We start from the raw sequence: 13,801 nt of genomic DNA, 5'->3' as shown, positions 1-13,801 counted from the left end.
AATGCTGCCTAAGCTTGGCAGGGAGCATAGAATGCAGTTTTATTTGTGAAGTCAGGATGATTTTTGAAATGCTGCCTAAGCTTGACAGGAAGCATAGAATGGAGTTTTATTTGTGAAGTCAGCATGAGTTTCGAAATGCTGCCTAAGCTTGGCAGGGAGCATAGAATGCAGTTTTACTTGTGAAGTCAGAATGAGTTTCGAAATGCTGCCTAAGCTTGGCAGGGAGCATAGAATGCAGTTTTATTTGTGAAGTCAGAATGAGTTTCGAAATGCTGCCTAAGCTTGGCAGGGAGCATAGAAATATTGGGCAAAACTTTGTTACATATCACACACTGTGGACGACGTCCATCAGCAAACTTAGTGAATCCCATATCCAAATATGAATCACAATAGTTTCATTTTTTACGTCCTTTTCTGTACCTCTACACTAGGCATCGTAAATTCTGAAGCAGGATCATGTGTAGCATATTCTGAACTCAATCCCAAAGATTTCGCACCATCTTCTTTGAAAGTAAGGTTACAGCTGTTATCCTCCTTTGACTGAGCACTGGTTGATGACTGATGACTAAGGAGCGGATTCCTATGTAATTAAATATTTTTCTTGCGTGTGATAAAACACAATTAACAAAGTTAAAAATTCCGAATGTCAAGTTTGAAGTTTAAAACCAGAATTTTATTTCACATAAAAACACATATTTTCACAAAAAAAATATGTAAATACATATTTTCAGGAAAACTATTATAAACACATAAATCTTGGAATTTTTTTACTTAAATAATTTTGTTACAAGAACGTTTAAATATTTTAAAACTAAATCAATTATGTCACTCAGAAATACGTTATCTTTTTTTAAGAATTCTTGGTTGCTTCGTGTTTCTATGGGCTGTGTGGTGTATCCGTAATCCATTTTTGTAATAGTATCGTCTCAAGTTCTGAGAACTGCTAGGTAGCATATCAAGTGTTATTATATGAGAGTAAATTGACATGGACAAGAAGGAGAGATTTTGCTATACATACTTAGGAATGTTTATTGTTGCTGAAGATGATTTCATTCCCGCTTTATTTGTGAAACACAACGGATAAGAGCTCCGGTATAAACATTATTTAATTTAAACAAATCTCTCGCCTCTCGCTCATGCCTATGAAGTGAGGAAATACATCTTGTTGTGATTCCCCATTGTCGGATCATAAGCATAAGCTGTGTAGTGTAGACGTGGTGGCGTCGCTATAGGAAGCTTTTCTCCGACATTGTCAGTCAGTAGCCAGAAACATGTTTTTACATTAAGACGTGTGTATATTAGCCTCTTAAGATGCCTAAAATCAAATCGAGTTTAAGATCGCGTCTACAGCAATATGTAGATGAATTTAAAAACATTTTTACTACCGACGGAAAAATGTTATTTTGCCAACCATGTGGTAAATCAGTAAGTGCAGATCAGAGCTCTCAGGTAACGCAACATTGTCTGGAAACAAGCACATTGCTGCTGCTTCACGTGTGCATTCACGGCAAAACAGTGGATATAAAAAAAAATGTGTAAAGTTGCTCAAGTATTGGAGGGTGTGCCTGTAGGTGAAATTGACGGTGTAGGTGTTTGTGACATTCCTCTCTTTAAATATGCTCGTCTGACGTCCTGTGATGTGGAAAGATCGTATTCACAGTATACGTCATTGTTCAGAGATAATGGGCATGCATTTGTGATAGAGAATTTGGAAATGAACTTTGTTGTTCACTGAAATTCTCGGACAGCTACTAGCAACTGATACTCAAGTGTGATTGGTACGTAGTAACTTTTTTTTTCAAGCTAAGTAAGGTATTTTTGTCATATTAAAAACATATATATTTTTTTATTTTAGCAAATATTTTCGTGTTTTTAGCACATAAAAAATAAATATATTTAAATTTTTTAGCACATAAAAATCCGCTCCCTACTGATGACTATAGTAGATCTATTATTGCTGCTTCTATCTAGCAATAAGAAATCAAACTACTTTCTGAGAAAGCACTTTTCGCTTGATGGAAGTAGCTTACGTTTTTCGCACTAGAGAGTAGATGGAAGCAGAAATTTTTGTCATCAGCGGTCGGAGCCCCTGAGACTTACTTGCGGAGCCCCAAGGGCTCCGTGGAGCACACTTTGGGAACCGCTGATCTAAAGCTATAATTACAGTATTCTGTGTGTTGCTTTACAGAGTAATGGTAGCATTACGGCCTGGTATTCATGAGGTCCTGCATTCGAATACAACCTAGTGCTTTTTATGTTCTTTTTTGTTTTGTTTTTAAGAGAGAGAGAGAGAAAAAATATACTTAATTACTCCTATCTCTTTTATGATTATTTTAGTAATTAACATCAGGTTCATGAATGTATTATTCCATGACTTTATCATTATTTATTAAGACATTATGGCTGCAAATGGAAAGAAAAAAAGATTTTATTCTCAATAAAAATATCTTTCGTGGCATAAACAAAACAAACTTACTGGCGTCTGCCTTAAAACATTCAAACAATTAATCGTTCAAAAAATAAAACAAAAAGCTATGATTCAATATTTAGTTTATCTTTCCCATATCTCGATTACATCTTGCAGTCGAGTGGGCATGAAATCGACTAATCTTTGCAAATAGTGACTGTTCTCAGACATGACATTCCAGGCATCCTGGACATACATACATAAGTGTTCTGCCCATGGGCAGGTCTTTCACTGCAAAACCAGCATTCTCCAATCTTTCCTATTTTCTGCCTTCCTCTTAGTCTCTGCATATGATCCACATATCTTAATGTCATCTATTATTCTTTTCAACCAGTGACCCAACCAATTCCTTTTTCTCTTTCTAATCAGTTTCAGCATCATTCCTTCTTCACCCACTTTTTCCAACACAACTTCATTTCTTATTCTCTCTCTCCACTTCACACGTTCCATCCTTCTCCACATCCACATTTCAAATGCTTCTATTCATTTCTCTTCATTTCGTCGTAATGTCCATGTTTCTTCCCCATACAATGCCACACTCCATACAAAGCATTTCACCAATCTCTTCCTTAGTTCTGTTTCCAGAGGTCTGCAGAAGATGCTCCCTTTTCTATTGAAAGCTTCCTTTGCTCATGTTTGCAGTTTTTCTTTGGAAGGATAAATGCAGTAACTTCCCGTTGCTTTCCGCACACCACTGTCTCTTTTGCATCTTATTAGATCCCAAGGTGCCCAAGTGTGGAGATTAGAAGAGTGGATTTAACTAATTGGGGTCTCCGGACTCCACCAAAATTCACCGCAAGGGTTAAATATTAGTTCTATCAGGATTTTTGACCCAATCAGAGACCGGGAAATCCCAATTAGCCTTTGCCCTCTGCATCCTGGACTAGCTTCTACAAATCATCAGAAAATCCTGGAGGGGGATTGGGCCAATTTTCCCGCAAACATTTCTATGCTTGTGTCCTCGTAACTCAGTTGGAAGAACATCGTCTCAGATTCAATTCCTCATCACTTCTTTTCATTTTATTGTGCTTCAAGATAGTATAATGTAATAATATAAAAAGAAAAACTAACACCAGTATTGTGCAACTGTATTGTTCCAAGGCTAATATTAAATTTATGTTATTTATTTCGCTAAAGAACGATAACTGAATATAAATAACTTGAATATTATTTATACATTATCAGTAAAGAGCGGTAACAGAATATAAATGATAAATATCGGTTTATTTAATTAAGATAAGATAGGCCTATTATGTAATTAATTTAAATAAAATAATCTATTTTACAAAGAAAATGATTATTCATATTATAATAATTACTTACATAAAATACAGATTATTTATATTGTGAAAGAACAATAACAGAATATACTATAGAGAGAATATCATCGAAATGATAGCCATCCAAATCTTGGATTTAAAATATCGACATCCTAATAAATTCAAATGAACAAAAAAGAAAATGTAAATTAACGTTAAAAAAAATACATAATAAAATTTTAAAAAAAGAATATTCTGCGGCAAGATTTGGTAGCTATCAAAACGATAAAAATTTATTGAAAATAAATAATATAGATTGAATATTATAAAGATGAACAGAGATGTGATTGATGACGTTCAATGAAGATTTTAAAATGGTTGATGCAATTGTCTGAAGAGTCTTATCAGGATCTCCAATGTAAATTTGGGAATTGTTCCTCGCGCACCAAACATAAGTCCAATAACATTCCAATCTTGAATATTATATTTATGACTGAGATCATCACAGCATGGAAGGTAAATAGCGCGTTTCTCTTCATGTACCTGCTTTGGTTGATCTTCATTAATTTCGAACCTTACAGTGGGGTCAAGAATGAGACCAGTCAATTATTATGACGTCAGCACGCCGTGTCGATCCTTCCGTAGAAAGACATTCAACTTCCTCATATACTTCGTATTCACCATGTTCCCTTAATCTGTTAGCAATTATTGAGCGGACTGTGTTATGTCTGTCAATTCCCAGTAATTCGCCCTGAGGGCAGAAACCTAGCACGTGGGGTAACATTTCATGCTCATTGCATCTCCTGCAATGGGTATTGCTAAGGCTTCTACTGGGGAGAGATCTAACTGCGATAACATTGGTGCTCATTTTAATGGCCTCAGTCCATTGGCCACAAGACAGACCTTTCTTATTGCTAATCCAGGTGTTACCTTTTTTTCCAGTGAGAGTAAAATGTAATTCCTTTACCTTTCCCAGGCAATGTGCTCCACTGATTATAAGATGTAACACGAAGTTGTTTACGGATGTTACGTGGATTAAAGGTTCCAATATCGTTGACATTAATTAGTAAGTGGCGAAGGCTGTCAGTAATTTCGGCTTGAAGGTTCCTAGTTTGATTAATATAACGGTTGTCTTCTTTAACTAATAATCTGCAAACATTAAGATGTTGGAGAAAAGCTTCCCACTGTGCTTTAAAAATTCCAAGTCCTCTCAAATTTCGAGGTGCATATAGAATTGCAACCGGTACACCTGTCGGTAAGCCAATGATTTCCTTGACAACTTGAATATTATTTATATCGCTAAAGAACGATAACACAATACAACTAACGACTTGAATATCATTTATATCGCTAAAGAACGATAACAGAATACAAAAAATTATAACATGAATATTATTTATATTGCTAAAAGAATGATAACAAAATATAAATAACTTGAATATTATTTATATCGATAAAGAACAATAACAAAATATAAATGATAATTTGAATATTATTTATATCACTAAAGAACGATTAAAAAAATCAAATGAAAATTTGAACAAGATCAGAACTCACAACCTTTGAATCATTAAGCGAGCACTCTACCTCTGGTCTATGAGACGCAGATGCGGAATCATTCCACAGTTCCGGAACTGCTTCTACAAGGACATGCATCATATAACATCGCCGTGACCCAAAGTGGACTTAGAAAATATTAGTTGTTCACGAGTGCGGCTACTTTTTTTTTTTGACAACTGTACAGGTATGACCCAGAGTCAAAGTCAACTGTATTGGGTTCTAAGCAACAACCCTCTGGTAAAGGTAAAGTGATCTTGGAACATAGGCAGAAAGATAGTTGCCACTTTCTTCTCTCCAAACAGCCATATTGCAACAATTCTACTTCAATAACAACACAGAACATTATCAACTGATAAATGCCACATCTGTGACTCAAGTGCTAGTTCCATCCCCAGTCAATTTGTGATGGAATTTGTGGTGGACAAAGCAGATGCAGTGGTTTTTCTCAGGGTACTCCAGTTTCCCTTTATCATTCCACTAACTCTCCACATTCCACTTATTTCATCTATCATTTGCAATAGTAAAAACAGGCTGAGGTGAAGTCTTGGGGGTAGCACAGGTTTTTGATGCTGATATAGGAGGGACTTTTGATCCATAAATTACTGTGAATACTCAGATATGTTATTAATTTATGCCGAAGCCATTCAAAATGCATCTGCAGCTGCCCAGTTATACCAGCAAAAATTTCATAATAGACGACCTTTGTGTTAACAATGCAGGTTTTGGAAACAGGGAGCCAGAAGACTACATACAAAGGAGGGTAAGGAACAAATTTTAAATCTTGTGAATGAAGACTCAGCAGCAATAATAGTGAAATATGTTGCAAGATTGGCACATGGCACTGGACTGTCCTCAGAACTTTAAAAGGACACTGTCGCGACCATACCATATCCAATGGGTCCAGTGTCTTTCAGAAGTATATTATGCTCCTAGGCTAGCATTTTCTTATTGGTTCCTAAAATGGGGCCCAGATTTTCTGCAAATAGTCTTGGCAATCGACAAAGCTACTTCACAAAAAGAATGGTATCGACAACTTCCACAACATCCACACAAGGGCTAAAGAAAATCTTCACAACACTTAACATCACTTTCTGTAAGGATTTACAGTAAATGAATGGACACAATTGGCACTAATTGTGTGATTATGGGTTACTACATTCTTCCCCAGTAATTAACATGAGCTGGGTTATATATTCTTCCCCAGTGGCTAACATGAGCTGGGTTACTACGTGTTGTACTGCAAACCAGATGTGGTGCTGGAAAAATATTGCAATACTGCTTCCAGACGATCTATAGTCTACTCTTAACTACGAATTCTCTAAACTCCTACTCAACAGCATAATGAAGAGAATAGAGTGAAAGACAGGACTGATTTTTATGGTTTCTTTACAGCAATCATTTTATTTACTTTATGTTTTTTTTAATGTAGTCTATCTACCATGTTCATAACATGTAAATAAAGAATAGGCTATATGTATATGGTTATGGCCTTTTGGAAACCTCATATTTTTAAGCATTTAAAGACAGTTTTCATGCTTAAATAATTCCCTAATCATAGGACTTTGGAAACAAGTGTATTAAGTCAACTTAGAATAAGGTGAGGAACACACCCTTCAATTCCCAAACATTAAACAAGAAACACTCTGCATGTTAAAACTTGACTATATTTTGTAGTATTTCTGTAACATGTTTACAAAAAGAAAACAGTAGTAGGAGAAATTACACATGTACAATTAATACTGTAATAGTTAGAAACTAATTAGGACTAGAAATCATTACTGTAATATAAAATCATTTACTGAAATTTCTTAGCTATAGTTAGCCACTATAGGTTCCAAATACTTCATTTCTTGGAAACTGACACACATACACTGTTGACTAATAGTAGATTAACTTCTGGTACCAGTTCCTCTTGTCATTTTGCAAAATGAATATCCAAGCTCTCTACACACCTATATATAAGTAAAAATAGGCCTATAAGCAACAAATGAGCATGCTGTATTTAGAAACCTGACAGGTTCAAACAATTAGTTACACTGTAAAATAAAAATACAAACATGCAAAAATAAAACTCAGCAGCTCAAACTTGTAGACAATCCCTGTACCTCTGGAGGGGAAGAAGAAAATGTAACATAACAAAGGTCTTCATAAATTTCTTCTTCTTTATCTTCAAATTGTGGACATTTGATTGTAAACTGCATCCAACTACGATCGTTGTATTCCCAACTAATACTCTGGCTAATAGGTACAACAGCCCCATTGCTGAAAGTCAAAATATGTTCAATACACACTGCATACATACCAAAACAAGACAACTTATAACTAAAGTACCGGTGGTTGGTTGTTGACAGGTATTCCATTTTCATGAGCTCATGTTACCAAATAATTACAAATAAACAGAATAATGTGTATTAAAACATTTCTATAATGCATTTTAGGCAGATTCGAATTTACCATATTTATGCGATTATAATACGCATCTTATTTATTTATTTATTTTTACAAAATGTCATCTTGAAAACTGGGATGCGTGTTAAATTTGCATGCACTCAGACTTTAACACATTTAAATGGACACTCAATTTATGCTGTGAGATATGGTAGGCTAAAAGAAACAACCATTGCAGGTTCGTGTATGTTTCGTGTTTCCTTATCTTTTTTGCACTTTTCATTCATTATTTCATGTCCATTTTTGACATCATTATTAATACCAATATTATTTTTAACTACAGTAATGACTTAATGACACTTTTTTCTTTTATTCTGAGAATTTATGTATGAAACTTATAACAATCGCGCATCTTTAAATAAACCAAAAAAATTTACCAACAATAAAATTACTGATGAAAGAGTGGCATACATAACATTAGTCACTGTCCTGACATCAATCCAACCTTCCAGTTCTAAAACCGGCCAATTCCAAACTTGATGTAATTACATTTATATACATTTTTATGCTCACTTTTCGTAATACATATACAGAAAAGTAAAGATATTATCTATACTAATAATAAATCTGTAGCCGAAATTTTTCTGGTAATTTTCGATTTTCCAAAAATAATTGGTGTCATCCTGAAACCGAAAATCGCTTTTTTGAAATTTTTGTTTGCATGTCTGGATGTTTGTTACCTTTTCACGCGATAATGGCTGAACCGATTTATATGAAAATTGGAATATAAATTAAGTTCGTTGTAACTTAGATTATAGGCTATACAGCATTCAAAATACTTTAGTAAAGTAAAGTATAGTAAAGTATATTATCTATACTAATAATAAATCTGTAGCCGAAATTTTTCTGGTAATTTTCGATTTTCCAAAAATAATTGGTGTCATCCTGAAACCGAAAATCGCTTTTCTGAAATTTTTGTTTGCATGTCTGGATGTTTGTTACCTTTTCACGCGATAATGGCTGAACCTATTTATATGAAAATTGGAATATAAATTAAGTTCGTTGTAACTTAGATTATAGGCTATATAGCATTCAAAATACTTTATTTAAAATGGGGCTTATAAGGAGGCCTAAATTAAATAAATCGAAATATCTCGCTTATTATTGATTTTTATGAAAAATATTACATAGGTAACAAAAGTTTCTTAAAAAACGATTTGCGATAAGTTTTATTCTATGTAAAATTTTGATAGGACTAATATTACTATGATGTATCGAAGTACATAATATTTCCGTGCAGGAATTCTGCATTACCATTATGGCGAGATATATCCGTTTTAAAATAACAATGCTTTTTATATAATGGCCAGGTCAGATTAAAATACGGGTAATAAAGATGAAACAAATGAGTCTGCATTTATTTAAGGCGGTCTTGGTGTCATTGGACAACAATCGAATTAATATACGGATGATATGATATGTGTTTATAATATACTAAATGTTATTATATTATAAAGAGAGAGTATTTGTGTGTTTGTATGAGGCAATCTCAGGAAACTATTTAATAGATTTAAATAATTCTTTCATCATTGGAAAGTGTAGTTCCTTTAGATGGACGTAGGCTTTCTGTCATTACAGAAGCTCATGTGTGAATCTATGACTGGGCACAAATGCAGATAAAATAGTACTAAACAGAACCTTACACACAGCAAATTTTTGTATATTGTCGAAACTAATAATTAGCTATATGTACTGCAGTTAAAGTTAATGATATTTGGAGGTACCGTACTGAAATTTGATGTCTGATTTGCATTGCGTTTTTTATGAAAGAATGAAAGTCAGAGATGGAATAATTTTACAAATATACACGCGGCACATATTAAGTATTAATTATTCAGTAACAGTACATATTTTATTGCTTAATTACGTATTTGGGTGAGCTACGGTAATGTACACTTAATAGGTAACAGTTCTATGTAGTGCACAATACTCCACATTAAATAATTAACAAAGAAACATCTTTAGCATGACTTATGGTTTGTAGGCCATCTCAAATCCCAAACTCCACCCCTGTGAGCGCGAGATCTTACATATTCGGTCAGTTACGGCCAAATGTTACAATAAAAACAATTAACAACATAGGTACCTCAGTCATAACATCATACCGGATGAAATTATGAAGTAATTACATAATTAAAATACGGCTATTTGGTCTAAGGAGCATTCGTTTTCGTTGCAAGAATAATTCACTTAACATGTTTGTAAATTAGTCTTGAATACGTTGCACTGCTGGAAAAGTTTTTCTTCCTGATATTCAAGAGCCCTCACAACCAATTAAAAACTTAGGTAAGTACTTATAGTAGTACATCCATTATCAACAAGTTTTAAATAATATAGGGCAGTACAATGCCTTATTTCAAACTGTATCATTTGGTGACAAAGCTTTCTTCCAGCTAAGAGTAACAACCTTCAGTTCTCACAAATATATTCTACTTCAGACACTGTTAGGTGTAACATAATACCAAGCTTAAAAGTAGAATTAATCGAACAACTCCATAACCCATTGCATGGTAATAACAGTTACATTCATAGTTCTAAATACAACTTTGAAAGTAATTCAGGAGCAAACGATTTATAATTTGATAATAAATTATTTAACGAACAACAACATAGCTGTATTTGGAAATATAACAGATTTAAGTCAATGATATTTATTTATAACAAGTGCAGCGAAGTGCGCGGGTACAGCTAGTGTTCAAATAAAGCTTAAAAAAAAAGTTACAATTTGATTTCTCTAAGACAATAATTATTAATGATGTTATAAAATATTCAATCAGTTGTGTTGTAATTACATATGTGGGCATTGTACTTTGCATGGTACTACATAGTTAAAATATCTCCGAATTATAATGGTATTTTCTTTCTGACTGCCATATATTATGTTACTGAAGGTTAAAGGAATATTTAATACAAATCTGAAATTTCTATAGTGAATATTCTTCGCAAAACAATGAATAAAATTGTAGTGACATAATTACACTTCGGAACGAAACAACCAGCACTCCATTAGCACAGCACAAGGTTGTTATATGACATTGTTTTAAGTATTGTGGTAATGCAGGAATAATAATAATAATAATAATAATAATAATAATAATAATAATAATAATAACTTAAAAATGGCTTTTAAAGAATCCACAGGTTAATTGCCACCCTCACATAAGCCCTCATCGGTCCCTATCCTGAGCAACAGTAATCCATTCCCTAGAATCATATCCCACCTCTCTCAAAACCATTTCAATATTATCGTCCCATCTATGTCTCGTCCTTCCCAAAGGTCTTTTTCCCTCAAGCCTTTCAACTAACACTTTATATGCATTTCTGGACTCACCCACATGTGCTACATGTCCTGTCCATCTCAAACGTCTGGATTTAATGGTCCTAATTATGTTAAGTGAAGAATACAATGCTTGCAGTTCTGCATTGTGTAACTCTCTCCATTCTTCTGTAACTTCATCCCTCTTATTATCAAATATTTTCCTAAGCACCATATTCTCAAATACCTTTAACCTCTGTTCCTCTCTCCAGGTGAAAGTTAAAGTTCCACAACTATACAGAACAACCAGTAATATAACTGTTTTATAAATTATTCTAACTTTCAGTTTTTTAAAGCAGACTGGATGACAAAAGCTTCAGTGTCATTCACATCACCAAGCAGCTGATGTAACCCGTTGAATTCCAATCCCTCTCTGTTTTCCTGGACTTTTCTAATGGCATATATATTTTTAATTGGCTATTTTACGATGGTTTTTCAACTGCTATGATGATATAGCATCTGAATGAGATGAAGGTGATAATGCCATCGAAATGAATTCAGGATCCAATGCCAAAAGTTACCCAGCATTTGATCTTAATGGGTTGAGGGAAAACCCCAGAAAAACCTCAACCAGATAACTTATCCCAACCAGGATTTGAACCCGGGCTCGCTCATTTCACGGTCAGGAATGCCAACCATTACTCCACAGCAGTGGACCTAATGGCATATTCTAGAGCAAAGGTAAAACATAAAGGTGAGCCATTCCACATCAAATCGCACAAAATTATACAAATTTTGACCTTCATATTTCTGATTGCGTTTATATTTTTTTTACCAACTCTATGGGTCTAATAAACCAACAAGTGTATTTTTATTTCCTCCTAAGTCCATATGTTTTTAAAATATTGCATGTTAAAATTCGTTAAAAATGTCGCACAATGCAACATTTAAAGCGTCATATTTCTTATGACAATGACGTTAATTTTTTTTAAAAAAAATGCATTTAAAAGCTGAAAGTATTGTCTTCTGTTAAATATTTACTAACTAATTTTAATATAATTATTACTAATATTTTTTTTATGATTCAATTTTTAAAAATTAGATATCAATGTGAAATAGCCGTATTAAAAATCTAAAAAAAAAAAATGCCTACTAGGTGCACTGAAATATTCTTAATAATTCCAAAAAAAATTCACAATGGGCTCTCCAATAGTTTAATGGAAATTTAATTACTTACGAAATAATTTGTAGCGATCGGTGCACAGTATAAAGAAGATACAGTAAGGTCAACTAGCCCATTTCGTGGGAACAAATTCTGAGTGCGCATGTCACGAAACCGGGTGTATTGTCTGGAACCTCCACCAGATGGTTCTCCATCTACGACAGGCTGGCATAATTTAATATTAACTGAAAAGATTTATTACTCATCTTTTAACAATATGAAAGACATGAGGCAAAGGAATGGCAACATAATCATAATAATAATTACTTCCGTATATAAACATCATGAAAATATTTACTAATTGACGCTAATTTTAAAGTCACTGGTAGATGCTTATGTTGGTAACGTAATATTCAATCATTAGCTACATAGATCATGACATTCATTTCGATGAAGTTACGTCAACAATGGCTATAATAAAATTTTGTTGACTAGCTAATAACATTATATGGAAAGAAATGCAATGGATATGAAGAAACAGAATAAAACGGTAAGCACTTCGCTAATAGTAGTCTATGTTTTACTTCAATCATAAACACTGCAATTTTATATGTATTTTGAAAAGAAAAAGTGAATTTTCATTAGACCTACATAATAAGACACAAATATCACTACAGAACAAAGGGATAATTACAACAGTTAATACAACATTTCATCTGAAAGTTTAGCATGTCTGAACAGCTGATCGCTAAAATCAGCTGTTAGCGCTGCCGATACTAGCGACATGGTTGGATTCATTGAGAACTACACCTCCCTAAGTTTGATTTTAGTACCAACAACATCAAAGGTGCCGACAAGAGTTGTCTCTACTGTATCTTCTTTATACTGTGGTCGGTGCAGCACCAGTGGACGGGAAGCATTGAAGCGCGCTGGGAGGTTTATCGGCGCTGGATGATCGAGTGAACGTTCAACATTACACCCAGTACGGATCAAGTCACTCGAGGAAACACTGCTAATTTACTTGTTGTGATATCTTCAAATATTTGTACATTATTCTTTTTAAACGTTTGTTTTCATTCACACTACACTTTAAATTTTCATTCGCCTATCTTCTTTCTCGAAAGAAAATTGTTTTACTAAATCTTCAGTTTCTGACAACGGAGTGAAAGAATGTAATTTTAATGTACCAGTTATTGGTTTTAGATTGTTGTATCTGGCCTGCAAATTTTCAGTGTGGTTTTTGTGCATATTCAATGGACAAAATATGGCACGTTATGTTTTTTGTGACCAATGAAACAGCTTTTTTTTTTTTTTTTTTTGGTGTTGTTATAGGATCTTGTATAGGCTGGCTCTAGTGGCAAGACGTTTAACAGTTCCTCCAATGCCATCACATGGATCTTTACCATGCGATGTTGCAAAGAAGTGTCATTCGGTGCTAATTCCTTAATCGTCTTCATGTAAGCAATTATTTTTAAAATTCTTTTTGTTTTTGTATTATGAACCTGATCCATCGGAAAAGTAGATGATTTTTTTTCATATCGTTGAATTCTTGGTTTAAGAAATTGATTGCTTTGGATTGAAAAAAGTGAAAGGAATCGGTGTTCTGTTTCATGCTTTCTGAGATGACAATACTTTTATGACGAATTTCT

The 13,801-nt window shown here is 33.7% G+C and overlaps 1 protein-coding gene across 8 annotated transcripts in view; it reads right to left on the bottom strand.

The window, feature by feature from the left end:
• The window catches only part of Vav (Vav guanine nucleotide exchange factor), a 384,489-nt gene that overhangs the window by 286,090 nt on the left and 84,598 nt on the right, over positions 1 to 13,801 (bottom strand). For 7 of the 8 annotated variants that reach the window (XR_011334865.1, XM_069839772.1, XM_069839777.1 and 4 more), the window contains one exon: positions 7,392 to 7,548. The exons of the other annotated variant lie outside the window; for it this stretch is intronic. Coding sequence is in view for 6 of the 7 variants with exons in the window: in XM_069839772.1 (XP_069695873.1) it covers positions 7,392 to 7,548 (157 nt within the window). In the remaining variant the exon portion in view is untranslated. The remainder of the gene's footprint in view (positions 1 to 7,391; positions 7,549 to 13,801) is intronic. 8 annotated transcript variants of the gene reach the window in all.

Source organism: Periplaneta americana, chromosome 11, assembly GCF_040183065.1.
Source record: "Periplaneta americana isolate PAMFEO1 chromosome 11, P.americana_PAMFEO1_priV1, whole genome shotgun sequence".
NCBI lineage: Eukaryota > Metazoa > Arthropoda > Insecta > Blattodea > Blattidae > Periplaneta > Periplaneta americana.
This window is presented reverse-complemented; position numbering and strand designations above follow the sequence as displayed.